Raw genomic sequence first — 21,610 nt, 5'->3', positions numbered from 1 at the left:
TTTTTAATCAATTAAAAAAAAAAACTTTTATTGGGTCTCCTCTCAACCTCTTCTTGTGAAAATAGCACCATTTCCTCCAGTCTATCATCCTAAGTAATATCTCTCATCACAGGTAACTCTATCCCTAAAGATGGGTTAACAAGATTGCTAGTTTTAACAGTAGGTGTACCATAGATACCATTGTTTCCAGACTCAGCCATAATGGTTCAGGCAGGTATCTGGTATTGGGAGGTGTTTTCTTGAGGAAAAGTCCAAGGGGAAATAGTACACATCACTCTCCCAAATATCTTTTATCAGCCAGTGTACAGTGGAAGTAACCCAGCAGGATGATTGCCCTCTCTCAGCATGACCTTGGAGACTTTAAGCCCTAGGCTTGGGGTGGGGGGATATTATTAGAGTTAAGGAATATAAGAAGCAGAGCAGAGTCCCAGAAAAGGAGACAGTGCTAACCAGTCATAGGGTGCCATAGTGTAAAAGGACAAAATAAGGTTTGTGATAACTCCCAACAGTTGATGAGCATGACACACAAAATTGAAAGATCCTTAAATAGCCAAGATTATCATTCGTATTATTCAGAGGATGTGGAGAGCACCATTGTCATGAGAATGTTTTGACCAGTTTGGGAAAGATCAGACAAACTTGAATCCCAATGGTATTGTGCACAAGGAATGTGATGATTTCTGAACTGATTCATTGGACTAAGGAAGAGAAAATCTGTCATGGTTCAGATCTCTAGTCACTAACGTTGCTGGTTGCAAGAGTCAATGTTTTCAGAAGAGAGGGGAAAATTGACCTTGTCAAAATTGTCTTGAGATTTACCTCAAATGAGGTGAGGGAGAATGTGAGTTGGAGGGGCTCCGGGATGGAGTTCCAGAGGGTGGGAGTAGATAAGCTGAAGGCCCAACTGCTGATGGTGGACCAGGCATGTTGGGGGACATGGAGCAGGCCCATTGAGTAGAGGGAGCGACAAGATTGATATAGTTTGAGAAGGTTGCAGAGGTAGGGTGGGGCTAGGCCATGGAGGGATTAAAGATGAGAAAGAGGATCTTGAACTTGATCTGCTGGGGAATGGGTGTCCATCTAGCTTGGTGAGCTGAGCAGGGGGTGATAGGCTAGTGTGGGAAAGGACACAGGCATTCGGGTTCTGGATAGTCAGTGAGGAAAGAGAATCTTCACAGAAAAGTTTCCAAAGTGATTGCAGCGTAACGGAGCTACAAGTAAAACTGCAGAGACAAAAGATGCAGGTAAATGAGGTGCAAAAATAGCCAGGCTGATAGAACTGGATATTTATTCTGTTCAAACAAATGATTACTTTGTGATAAATTACATTCTTATTTTTCCCAATCCCTAAGATTGCTTTTAACTCTGGAATTGGTGAGCGGATTTAATAACAACTTGGACTTATATAACGCCCTCCATGCAGGGTACCATCTCAGAGCACTTATCAGTGGCAGACCCTGACTCCGGGGAGTGGGAAATAGGGAAGAGAGGGGACAAGGCGGTGGGATTGAGGGAGAGTGTCAATTGACTAATGACCGGGTTCCTACTTACAGTTAGTTAAACAGAGGCCTGTGGAGTAGGGAAACTTGCCCAATGTTTCACCCAGCCGGGAATTGAAACCCAGATCTCTCGTTTGCAAGGCGAGTGCTCTAACCACTGAGCTACAGAACTTCACAGTCCTTGGAAATACATTCTGTGTAGGTGAGGAAATATCCTGGTATGTCTACTGACATACCAGAAAAGCACAAAGAGACATTAAGTCGCCACTAATATCACTTCCTGCATGCTATGTACAAGAAGGGCCACAGACGTCACTCCCTTTGCTGGGGAATGAACACAGTTCCATTTGTGGCCACATCAAGGATTCCATGGTCAGTTGAGCTGATATCAAAGTTATTAACAGTGTTTTAGAACATAAAATAGAACTTCAACACCCATTGGAAAATATTATATCCTATATTTATATCCTGTCCATACTGATGGCTATAAATAATTATATTTAATGGTATTCAGATATGGATGCTTAAGATCAGAAAGGATTTGGGTCATTATTAGTTTTGTGTTTTCCCAGCTGACAATTTGATAGAATATAATTGATAATTATGCCAATAAAAGAAGCACAGTAATAATGTTCCCTCTGAGAGAACAAAGTTTTTTTGAGAGCCCTTCAGATAGTCTTGGATTAAGAGCTGAATCTTTCTTAATTACAGTAAATGCAAATCTTTTGATTTTTGGAAATAATACTTGTAGTTCATATTTTCAAATGAATTGGGGGAAAAGTTAATCTTTCTGAGTGATTATTAACTGCAGCTCATGATACGATGTGTTGAGAAGCAGGGACAGATTCCTAGTCCTGTAGCTCAGTGGTTAGAGCACTCACTTTACAAGTGAGAGACCTGAGTTCAATTCCAGGCAGGGCGAAACCTTGGGCAAGTTTCCTTACTCCACACGCCTAATAATAATCCCTCCAAAACCAAAACAAAAGCAATAATAAATTGGTCATTTTCAATCTACGACTGTTTGTGGGACATTGCTGTGCGCAATTGGCTGCCGCGTTCGCCCACAAATATACAGTCAATTCACTTTACAGTATATTCTGTGAAGCGCTTTGGGACACCTAGAAGACGTGAAAAGCGCTATATCAAACGCAAGGATTATTATTATAGTTGTGATGCTCCACTTGCTGAATTCCCAATCTCAGTCATGCGATTCAGGCAGATGTTGAATCAAGGCCAGAGAATGTCTCATGGAATGGTGAAAGCAAAAGCCTGGTGTGGGAAAGGACACAGGCTGCAGAGTTCTGGATGATCGGCAGCCAATGGATGGAGGAGTTAGGGAGTCCAATAAGCAGGCCGCTGGCATAGTTGAGCCTGGATGTAACGAAGGCATATGTGAGAGTTTCGGCGGCCTGAGGTATGAAGCAGTGGAGACGTCGGGCAATGTTACAGAGGTGGGGGAAGGCAGAGGTCATGACATGGATATGGGGGAGAAAGGACAGTTGAGGGTTGAACAAGACACCTAGGTTCCTGACTGGCTTGGTGAGATGGAGTGTGCATCGGTGGATGCTGATGCTGTCAGTGCCTGAGGTCGGAGGCGCTGGCACCAATCAGGAAAGCCTCGTTCTTGCTGACGTTCAACTGTAGAAAGTTAGCTCCCGCAGTCTGTGAGGACAGCAGTGGTCCTGGAATCAAGGGTGGAGGCAGAGAGGTAGAGTTGGGTGTCATCTGCATACATGTGGAAGTTGACCCCATATCTGCAGGTGATGTTACCAAGAGGTAGCATGTGGAGGTTCAGGAGGAGAGGGCTGTCATGCCTCCAAATTTATGTTCCCTATATCAACTGAGTGAGTTACGCAAAATGTTTCTCAGGAGAATTCTTTCATAAAAATAGAAAGATGCTATCTAACAATTCTACTAAAGATGCAACTACTTATTGGCAACAACCATGAACAACAAAGAAGAAATTATGAGTATTCATACCTTGATAATTCTTTATAGATTGATGATGATTTTCACAGCCTATAATTAGTGTTACATATAGTTATGTAAACAGAGGTGGAAATAATTTAGAAAGAATTGTGATTTAATTCCATAGTTTCTGCTGCAATGTAGATTGAGAGTTAATCTGGATGAAAGGATTTGTCATTTATTCCAGAAATCATGCTTCTGTGCTTGAAGCAATATCACTGATTAATGGACGTCATTGAGATGTCTCAAAGCGTTTCACAGGATTTACTGTGAACTATACTGACTCTAGGCAGCTGATGTTTTGCAAAGGTATGTCCCACAAGCAGCCATGATATGAATGACCAATTTTTATCTGGAGAATTGTTGGTCAGGACACAGTGCAAAATGCTCTTCATTTTATGGCTCGTGCTATGAGATCTTTAACATAACAATAGGCAAGACAGGACGTCAGCCTAACGTCTCAAACCCCAGCACTGTACTGAAGTATTAGACCGTGAGCTCAAGGTATAATAAGAATTTACTTACAGTAAGTAATTTACAATTATATACGTAGAGTATTAGAAGTGTTAAGTTGTGGAATTTGTAATTTAATTGTCTTTTTGGTAAGAAGCATTATTTTAATGCGCTATATTATCCTGTTGGAAAGCACTGATTTATTATTTATAAAAGCTGAAACAGATCTTCATTGAATCTGGCTACATTAATATTGATGATACATTCTGGCAATTTAAAAAAATTGCACTGAGTATTTCAAAGTAGAGGGTGAATTTTACATTAGAAAATAATTTAAGTGAGTATTGTTTGAATTGTCAATTTTTGACTATTTCACAAATGGGGGGAAAAATAAAAGGATTGAATAGAGCTGATATTGTACCAAATTACTCTATGGCACTTTCAAATTGCTTATGAAAGCAACACAGTTATTTGGTTCAATTTGGTGTAAAAAAATAGAAATTTGTTGATTTATATTATAAACTTTCAGAATCAATGAAAGCAATTCTTCAGTGGTCAATCAGCATCTTTGTGAAAAAAAATTCGCAAATCTTTTCTGTTTAAAGGACAGAGAAGAGATGTGTTTTTGTCATTTGCGAGTGACATGCTTAGATGGATGGTTTAAATAGAATATCCTGACACATGATTTATATCTTTCCACGTGAGGTTGACACTAACCTACTCAGAACATGCGTTGTGAATGATCTAGGGTGCCTCATTTCTGTAGACATAAATGACAGTCATATCTAATAAGGAGGACATTCAGTCCATGGAGCCTTTAGTTATTCCACTTGAGCTTTAGTATTATAGTGTGTTATCAGCAAGGCCGGCTATTTATTTGGATTTTTTTAAAATTCTTCCAAACTTTCCTTAATATTTTCTATTTATTTCTGATGCCAATATTTTGGGCCCATTGCCCTCTCACTCATCTGGTTTTAATTCTGCTTTGAAAACACAATCCTTTGAAAGTCTGCAAGTTCCACTTTAAACTGAGGACTACCTGAAAATGCTACTGTACAATGTGCAATTCCCCATTCAAGCATGCAAATTACACACCAAAAGATTTGGAGCAGCCCAGCTCTTAGAAGTTCAAAAGAGTAAATAATTGCTGCTGTTCACATCATGATGCTTTTGTGCTTTGTAAATTCTAATTTGCTATAATTGTCCAGCGTTTTGTTACCAATTGCAAGCTTTACGAAACACTTTGATGCTTCAGTTTAGAGCTTTTCTCGCCCCCCCAAAAAAAATCCTCTCCTAATGCCATATGGAGGTGGATGCAATTTAGGTTCCATAATACTTATGTTTCTGTTGATGTATGAATTACATGAGCCTTTTTCTGCGTATTGGTGAATATTTATAACCTAAATTGTTTACTGTAATTTGAGGTTGCTTGGAGGTTGTGAGATAGCCACAGGTGGTTTGGAGAGACTTAAATTTTATATGAGAATTGTTCATTCATTGCTTGCACCTGCGTAAGCCTCTTATTTTATTTGGATCAACAATGTTCAGATGGATATTTGGTTTGTGTATGTAGTGCAAATCTACTTTTTTGTAAAATTACTTAATTGACAATAATAATCCTTGAATTGAATTATGGTGCTTTTCACTTCTGGAGGACGTCACAAGGTGCATCACAGGATTTGTTGCAAACGTGGCAGGCAATTTGTGCACAACCACTGAAAAATGGATTATTGAATGGAAGTAAAATACTTTCTTCTCTTTACGTGGATCAAATTATCTTCACTGTTTACAACTGAATAACTGCAATGGAGAGAAACACATTACACATGTCTTTAAGCCATTGTTTGTATCTGTTAGTAAAGATATCTTCAAGCATTTTAAACTAAGGAATCAATTAGACTGAAAATGTACATTGTGTAGCTTTCAAGGTAACATTCTCAGCATTAATTGTCATATCTATCAGAGTCAGTTGTACGGCAACCCACAAAATCTGGAGCCTTTTCCCATCTCACCCAATACTCTTAGTACAAAAGCCACCTCCAGGCCCTCAAATCCTACTCCTAGAATCACAGTATCAAAGAATATTACAAATGGCCTCCTGTAGCACCAAAGTGTGTGAATCACAATCTATTTTTGATAGTCAAGTGATAGGCAACTTGTCGATTGCTGTGTTTAAACCTGTTCACATTGCGTTGTCCATGTTATAAGATAAGGCAGGACATTATTTTAATTAAACAAAATTACTGCTCTCTAATTTGACAAGTTTAACTTTGTGGAAATAGCAACAAAATTACATTTGTATAGCGCCTTTCATATCGGGAGGACGTCCTAAGGCGCTGGACAGTCAGTGTTTCGGACCAGAACTGGAGGTCGGGATTGGGGAGGGTGGAGGACAGGGGGTCAAGGAGTGTGATTGAAAGCACAGTTGAAGAGGAGGGTCTTGAGATGGATCTTGAAGGAGTCAAGGGAGGAGGCAAGGCGGAGGGACTGTGGGATGGAGTTCCAGAGGGTAGGAGCAGAGTGGCAGAAGACCCGCCGCCAATGTGAAGGTGAACGTGATGCAGGCCGGTGCCCACAGAGCTGAAGGAGTGGGCAGGATGGTAATAATAATAATAATAATCCTTGCATTTGATATAGCGCTTTTCACGTCTTCTAGATGTCCCAAAGCGCTTCACAGAATATACTGTAAAGTGAATTGACTGTATATTTGTGGGCGAACGCGGCAGCCAATTGCGCATAGCAGTGTCCCACAAACAGTCGTGGATTGAAAATAATCAATTTATTATTTTTTTTTGGTAGAGGGTTAGGAGGTCGCATAGGTAGGGGGGAGCAAGACCATGAAGGGCTTTGAAGGTGAGGACCAGGATCTTGAAGTGTATCCTCTGTGTGATGCGAAGCCAGTGGAGTCGGGTGAGGATGGGGCTGATAGGGTCACGGAGCCCGGTGCGGGAGAGGACACGGGCTGCAGAGTTCTGGATGATCTGCAACCTATGGAGCGAAGAGTTGAGGAGGCCGACAAGCAGGGTGTTTGCATAGTCGAGTCTCGATGTTATGAATGTGTGTATGAGGGTTTCAGCGGCCTTTGGTGTGAGACAGTGTTGGAGCTGGGTGATGTTGCGGAGGTGGGGGAAGGCAGAGCGGGTCATGGCACTGATGTGGAGTGGAAAGGATAGTTGAGGGTCAAACAAGACGCCAAGGTTCCAGACTGGCTCAGTGAGGTGGAGTGTGCATCTATGGATAGTGATGCTGTCAGCGCCTGAGGTGTGGAGGCGCTGACAGGAGCCAATCAGGAGAGCCTCGATCTTGTTGACTTTCAGCTAAAGAAAGTTAGCTCTCATCCAGGACTTGATGTCTGACAGACATTCTGTCAGGACAGCAGTGGTCCTGGAGTCAAGGGTGGAGGCAGAGAGGTACAGATGGGTGTCATCTGCATATATGTGGATGTCTGTGGATGACGTCACCAAGAGGGATCATATAGATATTGAAGAGGAGAGGACCAAGGCAGAGCCTTGAGGAACGCCTCATGAGTGGGGGCTACAGGAGAAACTGTTTGTGGAGATGAAGTGGAAACGATATGAGAGGTACGATCTGAACCATTCAAGAATAGAACCTAAATACTGCTGGGTTTTTCCCTGCCAGAAACAATCCATGAGAAAATATGAGAGTTTATCCTGTCCAGTGGTTTCCTGTTTCTGTGGAAATCGTTGCAGAGGAATTTGTAAGAATAGCCAGTTCCTGACTGACTGCTGACACACCCCCACAAAGGGATGTGCCCAGTTCCTGTAGCTGGGATTTTCCACTCCCATCTGCAAGTTAGAAATTTTGTTTGACAAAAATACCTTTATTTCAATACGAATCTTTTCATTCTCCGAAGATCGTTCGTATCGGAGCAGTTCCATCCTAAAGCTGCTTCGCTTTATTCATCCAGGTGAGAGAGTTTGTTCTTAGATTTTAGATTCTCTTAAATTTTGCTGTAGATGAAGCTTAAAGAATCTAGATCTATATAGATACTCGATGGTGCCAGTTGTTTCAAAAAAAATGTACAATTGTAAATTTTTCCGATAAAGCATTGCCTATAAAGTAGCCTGTTGCCTGTATTGGTGGCATATACCGTACAATGTGCTCTACCACAGAGTCCTCAGATACCATACAATACAAAATTACATTTGTATAGCGCCTTTAACATCAGGAGGACGTCCCAAGGTCATGGTCACGTCTGGCAATTTACTATACAGCAAGCCTGAACCCCAGAACTGGGGGATGCAGATGGGGGAGGGGGCAGGTGGGAAAACAACTGGAGTTGTCATTCATTTATTGTATCGTCTTGCCATGTTTTGGAGACCAGCCCATTGCAGAGGCTTGGAGTAGGTCTGAATCCCTCCTTTTGTTGCTGGATGATATGTAGTCAAAACACTTCAAAACATTTTCAGCACTATATTTTGAATGTTCAATTTGATTTTTCTGTTTTCAATTTATGAATCCTAACTTATATCTATAAAAATTCTCTCAACTCTGTCATGCTGAACATTTTAAAACAACTATTTAATATACAGAACCATATAGCATCAGTAGTTTCAATCAGTTGTGTGAATGACTCTAAATGTTAAAGAAGTCAATAAACCAATAAAATGTGAGCATTGTTGGTCGAGCTGCTTTAAACACCACTATTTTTGTTCAGCAATGACGTATTTGCTACAAATACATGATTATGCCTGTCTGATTAGAACGAAGATCACACAAATGTCTCCAATTTCACGTCTTGTTAGCAATTGCAGTGACTGACCTTTTAGCATCAAATCAAAATGTAATCATGTCAAACTGGCTCAAGCACTCACTAGATTCTCAGAACCATATAAAACATTTTTATTTTCTGGCATATTATCAACAAGAACAATTTTCAGTTCCATACATAGAGTTCCAAAGATTGTTGTGTGTCTCTTTTAAACCCCATATGCCCCCATATGTTTGGTTTTATAATAGAATTGATACAATTAATGAACTTGTCCAACCCTCAAAAAAGTTAGTTTTAGTATTCCATCTGCACACTGGTGACAAGTAATTGCACACAGCTTGTGTCCGTGTGACACAGTGTCCTTGTGTGAAAATGAGCTGTGGAAATCTAAAAAGTTTGTTTATTGAAATTCATAATTATTTAAAACTTTGAATATTGCAGTGCATCTGTGTGCTAACTTGGCTCAGGGAGTAGTATTCTTTCTTCTGTGGCAGAAGGTTATGGATTCAAACCCCATGTTGGCCCTTGCTGGTATTCCAGTCCAATCCCGTTTATCAGAAATATTATCGTTTGGATGAGATGTTGTTTTAATTACCATTTATAAATTGTACTTTCAAAAAAGTTTAATGCTGTGCATCATTAAAACTCCTACGGAATCACTGGTCATGTATTGAAGGTCAACAGAGTTGCATTAAGCATTTTTATGAAAACGACATGTAGCACTACTGGTCACAGTTAAAACAGAAAGCAAGGTGGGAGAAAGGGCCATTGTAAGGAAGGTGATCAAATATGTGGTCAAACAGGTTGGTGTTTGGACAAAGATTTAATAATTTGGACAGTGGCTGAACAATGTTGTGGCAACTTAAAAGGGGCCAGAAAATAACCTTAAAAGAAAAGAAATGGGAAGAAAAAAAAGTAATATAAAAATGTTACTTACGAATGTAAAAATGAACTAGAAAAACTATAATTTGTATTTAGATAAATTATGCATTCGTATAATAAAAGGGAAATGAATACAGAAATAATTGTGCATCTGATAATTTATTCTGTCTGTTTATGTTGATGACACAATAGGCTGTAAAGAAAACTCGAATACAAGAAAATGTTTGGATATTACATCATCAGGTGCTGCCTGCCAAAGGTTGTCAGTCTGCTTGGTGCTTTTCTTCTGCTGCTATCTCAAGGCCATGCTCTGGACTGCACTCTCGTTTGCCAACTCTGTACAAGGACTCAGATTCAGTGCTTCAATTTAGGTTTAATATCAGTTCCTCGGAATTTCCCAAAGACCATAACATTGATTACCCTTAGCAGGAATAACATTTCCCGTTTAATTCCAACTGACTTTCGAGGCTTTAATAGACTGTCAGCACTTTTTCTCGATAACACCGGTCTCGTCTATGTACACCCTCAAGCTTTTTTTGATCTCAGCAACTTATACTACCTGCATTTGAATCATAATCAGATACAGCACTTTCACCCAGGGACCTTCAAAGGGCTCACAAAACTTCATTATTTATACCTGCAGCACAATCAAATTATTTCTATTCCAGGAGGATTATTTTCTGATCTGACTGCCATTCGATACCTCCACCTTGAACAAAATCACCTTGGCATACTCGGCAGTGAAGCATTCGCAAACATGCCAAATCTTCACACACTGCATCTTGCAAACAATAGAATTTCATGGATATCCAATTCCTCATTCGGTCGGCTCACAAGACTCCAGTTTCTTTATCTTCAGGGCAACCTCTTGACACGGATCCCATCGCATACTTTTGGTGGTCTTAAGCACGTTAAAAGACTTGCATTATCCAAGAATCCAATTGACCAAGTCCATCCTTTTGCATTCATTGGACTTGAAAATCTTGAATTTCTCTACCTTGACAATGCAAAAATAACAACTCTTGCACAAAATGGATTTGCTTCACTGACTAACCTAAAGCATTTAGCATTGAATAACAATCACATAATTCATATTAATTCTGGATCTTTTAAACTCTTGCGGCTCGGGTATTTGCAGCTTTCCCACAACAATATAACCTCTATTGATTCTGATGCATTTGTGGAGATGGCAGCTACTTTAAAAATCCTACACTTGGCTAACAATCATCTCTCAAGCCTTCGTGCTGAGGTCCTGAGGCCATTGGCTTCACTGGCGCATCTGCTGGTCAGTGGCAATCCTTGGGAATGCAACTGTCAGTTGCTTGATTTGCGTGGCTGGCTGTTGTCATCCTCACTTATTGTAAGCATTCGTTGCCAGAGTCCATTAGAACTGTGTGGCAAAGCCTTGCAAAATATCAATGTAAAAGAGATTGGCAGATGCAATACAACTTTAGCACCCTTGGCACTAGATGCTAGAGAGAGAGCTTCAACTACTAACATAGTGATGACCTCTGTGAAATTAGATACACAGAATGCTGCCTTCAAGGTGAAGGGAAGTCCTATAACTTTCCATGAATTTGGAAATGAAAACGAGAGGACTGAAAAGCTCACAAGTGGGCTACCAGTGCAGATTCCAATTGAATACACATCAGTTAATTTAAGTATCTTCACAGGGCCAAACAATGCACCCATCTCAATCAAACCTTTATACATCTGTGAGCAGCGTTTAGCAAAAGGAAACCGAGCCTTTGACATCCTTTTGGCCTTTTTTATCTTGGCATGTACAGCAATTGTATTCCTCATCTACAAAGTGCATCAGTTACAACAGAAACTTAGACTTGCTGAGGCTGAAGGAGACAATGATCTGGAGTATTACAGCATATACCCATATGCACGGTATCACGTGACAGACCCTGTGCGGGAGTTGCCCCCGGAACCTGGAGCACATCCCCATTTGGACCAGGCTCGGTTCCTCAAGATGAATGACTCAGATAATGGATCACAAGTTATTTTCTTTGAACATTCAGTTTTATGACTTTTTGATTTCGTCCAAAGACGTACTTTTAATGCACATTTACTGTTTAAATATAGCTTTTGATATGTCACCCATGTTTTACAGTATATGGCTTTTCCCCTTCAAACAAGTTTTTATAAACACCTTTTGCTCAGAGACGAGCAAAATAGCTACCAATGTGGGCATGTATTTCGAACTGCAGGGATAAAAGTCATTGAACTCTGGATAGAATTTGAAAAATTGTTTAAGTGATGTGTTATTTGCAAGAATACACAAAGCTCAAAGAGAAAGATGTGTGGAAAAATTGCCATGGGCTTTTTTTAGATGTACAATGTATAATTAACCTTCATAACTACAATGGTTTTCAGATGGTTATTTTTTGAGTGGTTTCAAAGTACATCATTAAATTCCCCAGTTGATGTTTTGTCGGTTCATACCTATATCCATTCCAACCAGTGCATGAGTGCCCATCCTAGATCATATCCTAGCCCCAAATCCTGGCACTTAATAGGATGGCACTGCTTTTAGAGTTATTTTGTAACTTAAATGGTATTAATATAAAAACCTTTTATGTACCTTTCTCATTGTTTTTGAAGTTGATGTAAAATGTATCAAAATATCCAGTCAAGAGAGGCAGTCCTCTCAACGTCTGAAATTTATAATGTAATCTAATCAGATGTCATTTTGAGGTGTACCACCAACAGAATTGTTCATTCCTTCGTGGAAAAACTTATCTTGCTGTGTGTATACAGCTGGGAGCAAAGTAATCTCACTTGAGCAGTAGGGCAATGTGGAGCAGGAGGCCTAATCTATATACCAGCTGTTTAGCATATGCACCTCACTCCAGAAAGGGATGATTGTGTTTTCATGGTTCACGCCGAAATCCTGGTGACGACTGCCAAACATACAGTATTAAAGCAGCTTGAAAGTGGGATTGCTTTAGGAAGCAGCCAAAAGCTGAACTGCAGTGAACCCAGAGAATGGTGATCTTTTTTGTCACAAGAATGGAGGAGCTGTTGGTATGCTAACTCCATCCTTGTAACAAATCCTTGTTAAGAATTCTGGGGTTAACTCCTGCTAAACTTTTACTGGCAATAGCACTTGCGAAACATACACTACTCCCACGGAGCGGAGGGAATCCGCTCCGCGGTCACTGCCCCTCCAACTTCCACCCACCCCCCACCCCTTCCCTCCCACACTCCGACTCCTACCCATCCTCCCCTACGCACTTTCGAACCCGTTTCCCCACCCTCTCACCAAACTCATCTGTCCCTGAAACCCACCACCTGCTCCCTGGACCCCATCCCCACTCCACTCCTTATCTCCCAGCTCCACCTCCTTGCTCCACTTCTCACAGACACCATTAACCTGTCCCTCATCTCTGGCTCTGTTCCCATTCCCCTCAAAACTGCCACCATCACTCCCACATTGNAAAAACCCTCCCTTGATGCGTCGCAGCTATCAAGCTACCGGCCCATCTCCAACCTCCCCTTCCTGTCCAAGGTTCTCGAAAGAGTCGTCGCCTCCCAGCTACGCTCTTTCTTCTCCACCCACTCACCTTTTGAATCCCTCCAGTCGGGTTTCCGTGCTGCCCATAGCACAGAAACCGCCCTGGTCATGGTCACTAATGACATCTTGACCATCTGCGACCAGGGCTCCCTCTGCCTCCTCGACCTATCGGCCGCACTCGATATGGTCGACCACTCTATCCTCCTCCACCGCTTGTCCTCCCACCTCAACCTTCAAGGCCCTGTCCTTGAGTGGTTTAGGTCCTACCACTCCCACAGTCTTCATTTTGTCTCTGCAAATGGCTTTTCCTCCAGCCCCCGCACTGTCTCGTGTGGTGTCCCTCAGGGCTCTGTCCTCGGTCCCCTCCTCTTCACCGTCTATATGCTCCCCCTTGGTGACATCATCTGCGGACATGGGGTTAACTTCCACATGTATGCAGATGACACCCAACTTTACCTTTCCTCTTCTACCATCAACTCCACGACCACCGATGTCCTTTCAGTCTGCCTCACGTCAGCGCCTCCACCCCTCAGGCGCTGACAGCATCAGCATCCAAGGCTGCACTCTCCACCTCTCAAAGACAGTCAGGAACCTCGGTGTTCTGTTCGACCCTGAGTTGTCCTTTCTTCCCCACATCCGCGCCACAACTAGCACCGCCTTCCACCACCTCCGGAACATCGCCAGACTACGGCACTACCTCACCCCTCACGCTGCTGAAACCCTGGTCCACACCTTTATCACCTCAAGGCTGGACTACGGGAACTCTCTTCTCGTCGGCCTTCCCGGCACCTCCCTCCACAAGCTGCAGGTCATTCAGAATTCTGCAGCTTGTGCCGTGTACTGTCCCGCACCAGGCTTCGCGACCACATCACTCCCACCCTCGCTCGCCTCCACTGGCTCCCCATCCCCCATAGGATCGAATTCAAGATCCTCATCCTCACCTACAAGGCCATTCATGGTCTTGCACCCTCCTACCTCTCTGACCTACTATCCCCCTACTTACCTGCCCGTACCCTCCGTTCCTCTGGCTTCAGTCTGCTCCACATCCCCCATCCTAACCTCCCTACCATCAGTGGCCGGGCTTTCAGCCCCTAGGCTCCGGAACTCCATCCCCCAGTGCCTTCGCCTTGCTTCCTCCCTTTCCTCCTCCAAGGCCGGTCTCAAGACCTTTCTCTTCAACTGTGCCTTCAGCTGCCCTCTCGACTCTCTACCCCCTCCTCGCTCCCTCCCCTCACCCTGACCATTTCCCCCCTGCTCGGGTCCCGACCCAACTGTCCAGCGCCTTGGGACGTCCTCCCGACGTGAAAGGCGCTCTATAAATGCAATCATGTTGTCTCTGTGGGACCAGCTGTGATATCTGTAAGTTCTGTAATGAATGTTAAATAAGCAGAGAGCAGATAGTTCAGAGAAGTTGTAGATTCTGGTTAAATATTGGTGGTGGGATAAATACAATCAAAGATGCTCAGTTTGGTTTGTCATTTTATTCACGAGTTTAAGCTAGATTTATTACATTTCTTATTTTGCACTGCCCAGGAAGCTCTATTAATATTTAATGTTCATTTCCTTTTCATTGTTACCTATTAGTTCAGGTTTTACATCCTGTAATAAATATATATAGTCCTTGCATTTAATATAGTCACATTTGGCCACTGAAAGCGTTTCACAGAATCCAACGTAAATTGCAGTCAATATAAGCAAATACAAGCATCAAATTAAAATGTTTAAGTCTAGCAAGGTTCATTATAAGTTTTATTGTTTGAATTCTGTTTCCCATGTCTTGCAGATATTTCCTGACAAGTAGTTTATAATGCTTTGTTTTTGTCCAGTTAACGAAGTTGGAACTGCAAATTGATCTTACATTTCATCGGGCTTTTGTTCCAACATTTGTCAAAGATGCTGTTGATTCTCGGTCATTACACTGTGTGACTACTGTGAAGAGCACCACATTTAAACTATTAAATGTTTAATAGTATATCTGGATGTCTTTCCCTTTAAAGAGAAAGTAGCATCCTTGAGCATTGAAAGTTTGTGGTTTGTTTTTAATTGATAATATCATAGAAATTACAGCACAGGAAGAGACCATTCAGTCCATTGTCCTTATGCTGGTACCAGCTCTTTCACTAACTAATCTCAATTCCTTGCTCTTTCCCAGAATGAGTTTGATTGTACATCTTAAATGTTTACCCAATTACCTTTTTAATTTATTCCCTTTTTATTCTCACAACATGAAAATGACAGGCAGTCTGTTTCCCTAATCTAAGAATCAGTTGGTTTGAATGGGAGATTTTTGTTTGCGTGGTTGTAAATATAGAAATAGTCACTTGTATTTTAATGAGCATCCAATCTTCTCACTATATTAATTTAAATGTCATCCAAATATTCATCCTTAATTATGGCATAATGCTCTTGCTTGTGTTATTAAAGAAAAAATTAGTTTAGCTTGTGGAAGGAAATCATAATGCACTACAGTTCCCATATTTTTCTACCACTCTTGGTACTGTGGATTTTGTACATAATAATAATCCTTGCGTTTGATATAGCATCTTATCATGTCATTGAGACGTCTCAAAGCACTTTGCAGGATATACTGTAAAGTGAATTGACTGTATTTTACAGGTAGTTTTAAAACAGCAAATATCTGTTTTAAGACTGTATATTTTATATAGTCTTAAAACAGCAGTCTGCATGAATAATCAACAGACTTATGATCGACCCATGATCGATTAAGCACACTGACTAAGTACACTGACTGGACATGCAGTCTGCTGTTTTAAGAGTTTATCTGTGCAGTTTCATTATTTCTTAAAAAATAACAAATTATCTTTAACTCATTATAATTTTTTGTGACATTTTTAACATTTCACAAAATGGTTAGAGATATCTGTCAATCTTGATTACTCATAATCATGCTGCTGGAGGGATGGACATTGTAATGAGTCCTGCCAGATCTCTTCACTTGAGAAAATACTGGCAAACAGTTGTATATTTATTACATGTTATTTGGATTCTTTTAAAAATTAGCCCAGTGACAAAATCAGACAAATAGAATAAAATCCATTGTCTTATAATTATTCATTGAGTGAAGATAAATGTTAAGTATATCAAAGCAGTTGGTCCATTGCTAATTGATTCAATTACACTACAGAGCAAACCTTAACGAAAGGTACTGACCATGTGATTAAAGCAACATAAGGTTTTAAAATATTCTGAGTGCAGAGGCTCAGCTGTCTCTTTTGTTTTCCTTCAGAGCAGGCTTCTTGCTGGCAAGTTTGTAAAGCTGGCCCAATTAAACCTGTTTCCTGCTCTCTTACAGTGTTATTCAAGATAAGTTCTGTGGGATCATAAACATTTGCGTGGAAGCATTACATGACGTCATGTCGGACGATCCAGACACAAGAACATATAAAGAGTAAGTAATGGTTTGTGTCTATGTTGTTGATAAAATCCCAACCTGCCTTAAAACATAGTGTGAATGCTGGTCAGCACTTCTGCATTCCTTGCACAAGTTGGCTTCCTGTCTTATGGCCAGCTTCCTGCGCTAACAAATGCCTGAATTCCGGGTCTTCAGCTTGTTGCCAGTGTTGTTTCCTGATCTCTTATAAAGGAAGTGACTTCGGTGGCAACCTGATAACTTGTGAAGCCAGCTATTGTTTATCGCCCAGGAAGGCAGTCAGTGCTTTGAAGTTTAACAAAGCAATTTGAAGTGTGCCAGACAGCTTTCTGTGTAGATAGATCGATGTCATGGTCAATAGCCCAGTCATGAGATAATTTAACCCATTATAACAAAGCACATTTTAATGGAGTTCTATTGTACTGAAGGCCATGTTTCTCTTTGACCGTGCTTATGATCACCTTTTCTCGGCCAAGCATTAAGCTCTGTCACTGTTAAGCATCCTAAAACACTCTTCCGCGTGGAACAAATGCATGTTATCGTTGTTGTACTGAATTTTCATTCGGGAAGAGACAGAAATTGCCATTTCAGGCTCCTATTACAGATTGAAGGTAATGAGGCATGGCAGGTGAACCAGAATCAGAAAAAATGGAGAGTGAAAATGTTTATCACAGCAATGCAAACCTCACTTCCGTGCAATTGTAAATATAAGAAAGTGGAGAAAAAAGCTAAAATTGATTGCACGGGTAAGGTGGAGGAAGGATGTGAAGAGATTTATAAATGAGGAGCTTAAAATTGATCTGTTGAGCTACAGGATAGCAGTGAAGCCATTCCAGGACAGTACCAGCACAGAAGCTTCACTGAACTCAGATCACAGAATTCTGGTTGAGTTAAAGTGTGGGAGGCTAGTGAGGAGAGCATTGCAGAATTTTATCTTGGAGATAGCAGAGCCATAGGTAATGGTTTTAGTCACATGTTTATCAGTGGACACTGTTCCATAGCTAGAAGAAGCCAGTTTTGATGAGGGATCAGATGCAGTAAATAAGCATCAATCACTGTGAGCACTTCTGCATAATTGTAAATGCAACAACTTGCATTTATTAGCGCCCTTCTCACGGGGTAGCGTACTGGACTGCTTGTCAGTGGTGGAATCTGACACCACCGAGCCAGGGGGAGAGGGAGTAGGAGGTGACCATAAACACAATCAAAAAGGAAGGTCCTTAGGCGGGGAGGGAGGGGGCAAGGCAGAGGAATTGAGGGAGAGAGTTCCAGAGTTTCAGGCCGTAGTGGCTGAAGGCATGGCCACCGATGGTGGAACGGAGGGGACAAGGGACAAACAGGAAGCCTGAGCCAGCCGAGCGGCGGCAGCAGCTGGTGGATAGATAGGGAGGTGCGAGGGCATGAAGGGATTTGAAAACGAGTGAGAGGATCTTGAAATCAATATATAACTATTGTTAAAGTAAATGTGCTACAGAAGTGCAGTGTTCAGGAGAATTAATTTGCACAATTGCTTTGCTTTCATTCTATTCACTTTCCTGATGCTAGATAAGAAAGTTAAAAGAAATAAGTGGGACTTTGTAATATTGCTTTTATCACTGATAGAAAATGTTCTGAGAACTTGAAACTGCATATTATATATTATTGTATTATATATTATATATATATTATATATTATTATATATTATAGAATAAGTAATTACAGTGAAGTGGTGAAATATATTATTGTAAATCAACACTTGTCAAATGCCCATTTATTTTTTAATGTAATTTTTTTCTTTGCTTGCCAACCTAGTGTCTTCCTTTTTAGAAGAAGTTTTTGCTGGTTGGTTCCTGTTCAAAACAAATGACCGAATTCTGGGCCATCAACCCGCTTCACTTCCTATTTGCTAAGCAAAGTAGAAAGTGATGGTGGCAACGACCTGTTGTCTTGAAAATCGCCTGTTCTTTTTGTGCAGAAACGTAGTCCATAGTGCAACTACATTAACTCAATTTATGCTATAAAGAAGCTTATCATGTTGGGGCCCTGCTGTTGTGACATTCAGCCACTGCTGTTTGAGATGAACATACTCAGCCATGAGATCCTGCTCATTTGTACAAAAGAGTTGTACATTTTGGACCAATAAATACTCCCCATAGTAATTGAAATGGTTCAATTGTTCTCATTTTATTCTTTGAACATAGTTGTATGGTGATGTCACATTATGAAGACCATAAGGTGAGTGAAGATGAAGAGCCACCAACTGAACAGGACAAGAGGAAGAAGCTGGTAAGTAGACATTTAAAGACATGTTGCATTGTAACTCTCCCATCTGTTGGTGTTGAAATGTAGTCTCCAATGCAAATACAAATATATATACTTCAAGAAAGTACAAGTCCCATTGTAATTTAGTATAATGGCAACTAGCTTTTAGACTTTATGAATTTGGGGGAAATAAGATCAAGATCTCAGATGCGTAGTTATTCAGAAGCTCGTTGCACGTAATGATTTGAGTATGAGCAGCCTACGCCACAGAATAGTTTTTTTTGCTATTGATTCCTCATTCACTCTTGTTTTTGGTGTCTAATGTATGTGGAAACCCTTCATCATATTGTATTTAAGAGTATATAACCATGCATGCCGCCTTCACACGGAAATCCCGCTGTTTGGAATGGAATGTGCACTCCCTCCCGGGAAAAAGCACTGCCTGTCGAGCTTTCCCACTGCTTGGCCAGCTAGGACCACACTATGTTTGGGCTTTGGCTTGCAGGGTTAACAGGAGATGAGTGAGACAAATCCTTATCCTTGTGGCTGGTTTGCACAGTAATTTTTTTAAATAAAAATAAATATTTAACACAGTTGTTGTCAGCTTTGGTCTGACTGCTGTTTCTTAGAGATTATTCCAATGCACTGCAACTTGAATATTCAAAGCGATCATGGTTTTTGGGATTACTTTAGTTTGATGGTCAATCATTAAAATAACTGACAGTTAAGGATGATACAAATGTCTTTTGTCGTATTCATTAATTAGAAAATATAAATTGTCAAGTGCAGGTAAAAGAACCCGTTATCAAAGGGGTATAAGACTTGTCTTACTAAATGATCATCATTTATATTAGATTAAGTGTTTGACACCTACATTTATTAAATATTATGCGTTTCATGTCATTTGAAAATTGTAGGTATGCCATCATTTTCTAGCATTGTGAAATTGTACTAATTAAGTTTAGTGGAATGATTATTGTACAGCACAAGATGTTTAATAGAACCACAGTTGGTTTCAGATGACCAAAGAAATGGCAGCGATCCCAAGGGAGTAGCTGGTAACAGTCAGCCGTGGAGTAACCGATCACGAAATTTGCTTGACGGCTTGAGCTCTGTTTTGTATTATTGTCCTCAAAATGCATCACTGCTTTCATCTTCTTCTCTCCAGTAAAAGACCTTTTACTTCTTTTGAACAAACAAAAGATCTGGATCTGCATTTAATTACTTCTAATCTCCATTTATTACCAAAATCAACCTTGGCATCTAAAAGCCTCTCTTAACCCAATAGATTTCTGAGATATGCCAATAGAATCATCTGCATATAAGAGCAGGCTTACTGCTGAATCATGTACCCTTAAGTGCAGGAAAATAATTTCCAGTCAGGAGCCCGGCCTTCGAACATTTAAAAATAAGCGCAGGCAGCCTTGCCCTGCCCTTGGTATTTAGAATTTCTTTCAATAAGCTCTCCTCCTTGTCATTGCCATGCTTCTGTGTAAAAGTAAACCAGAAAGAATAGTCCTCCTTTGAGCTGTCCTCCTGATGTGAAAGGCGCTATACAAATGTATATTGTATACTTATTTTCAGAGTAATTCTATTAGTTTTTAGATACAAGAGCATAAAAAAACTTTCTACAGTGTTTCACATTCTTTTCCATGGTAAGAGGTACTAGAAATCTAGCATAAGAGCTGAATAATACCACCAGAGGCTTTTATTCTGAAGCACCTCCCCTCCCCCCCACCCAACCCTTCCCCAATCTGCTTCTTTGGTGCAATTATTAATGTATACACCACTTGGCACGAATACAGTCTTGCTGAAATGTTCATACAAGCCGTTTTGGGGGTTTGTGGTCTTAAAAGCTTTCCAAAGAAAAAGGTTTGGATTATGTTTTTTGTGGCTTATTTTACTTTGATGGCCTATGACATTTAACATACAATATGTTTTCTTAACATTTGCTTCATGTGAGGTCACCTGCTTCACCTCATCGTCGATAGGCGAACTTTTAGCCACTCTGCCTCACTCTCTTAAACTCTATCCCAAGTCCCTGTGCTCTACCTCTCCCTCTCCACCTTCAAACCCACCTTAGGACTTATCACTTCAACTACGCTTCTGACCACTTCCCTTCCCCTCCCTAGCTCACTTCCCTCCACCTCCCCCGAAGTTTAGTCTCTTAATCAGTTGTGTGAAGCACTTTGAGATGTCCTCTCGATGTGAAAAGTACATAAATTATCATTAATGCTTTGAATTTTTAAAAGTATAGATTGTAAGAATTCCTTCCATTTATAAAGTTCTTAATTTTACAACATTTACAGTTTCTTTAATTCTTTGGGTTTATCCGATTGCCAACACTTAATCTTTTGCTACAAAGTGAAGGATTTAACAATCTGAAGTACTCTCACAGATGATATAAAGCAGGAGAGTTTATAATATATATATAAAGTTCAAGAACTTTTACCCAGTTTCGATTTTTTAAAAGATTTCTTGTATGACTTTCTTTGATCGTTGTCAAGTGATTTCTTCAAAGGATGGAACATAAGAGAACATTGACCTGCTGATGGTAAAACTGCAGTACTTGTCAGTACAGGCAAGAATGGTGTATTAGTGACAGGTTTTATCACCAGTAGCTGTCTCGAAAACTCAGATGATCACAATGAGCAATAACTAGTTTTGGCATCTCTTTTTCTTGTACACTTTGATATGATTTTTTGAATATCTGTGATGATCATATATATTTGATCATCAAAGGAACTGGAGAACTGAAATAATATAATAGTTGAAACAGTCTCTGTTAATGGCAATGCCTCTGTTGATTATAATAGGTGATATAACAGCAACATGCAGTTGGTGGAATCAACAACTTGTAATTATATAGGTTCCTTTCACACGGGGCAGCATCTCGGAGCACTTAACAGTGGTGGAGCCT

General features: G+C 40.6%; 2 protein-coding genes across 4 annotated transcripts in view; both read left to right on the top strand.

Moving 5' to 3' along the window:
- Positions 1–21,610, top strand: part of ipo11 (importin 11) — a 258,056-nt gene that overhangs the window by 171,112 nt on the left and 65,334 nt on the right. For all 3 annotated transcript variants that reach the window (XM_007892133.2, XM_042335013.1, XM_007892131.2), the window contains 2 exons: positions 16,371–16,466; positions 18,630–18,714. In XM_007892133.2, the coding sequence (XP_007890324.1) occupies positions 16,371–16,466; positions 18,630–18,714 (181 nt within the window). The remainder of the gene's footprint in view (positions 1–16,370; positions 16,467–18,629; positions 18,715–21,610) is intronic.
- Positions 9,731–12,044, top strand: LOC103177856 (leucine-rich repeat-containing protein 70). The gene has a single exon (XM_007892223.2). The coding sequence runs from the start codon at positions 9,755–9,757 to the stop codon at positions 11,567–11,569; it is 1,815 nt and encodes a 604-aa protein (XP_007890414.2). The 5' UTR covers positions 9,731–9,754; the 3' UTR covers positions 11,570–12,044.

This window comes from Callorhinchus milii, unplaced genomic scaffold (genome assembly GCF_018977255.1).
Source record: "Callorhinchus milii isolate IMCB2004 unplaced genomic scaffold, IMCB_Cmil_1.0 Scaffold1, whole genome shotgun sequence".
Lineage (NCBI taxonomy): Eukaryota > Metazoa > Chordata > Chondrichthyes > Chimaeriformes > Callorhinchidae > Callorhinchus > Callorhinchus milii.
Note: the sequence above shows the minus strand (reverse complement) of the source record. Positions and strands in the feature narration are given on the sequence as shown.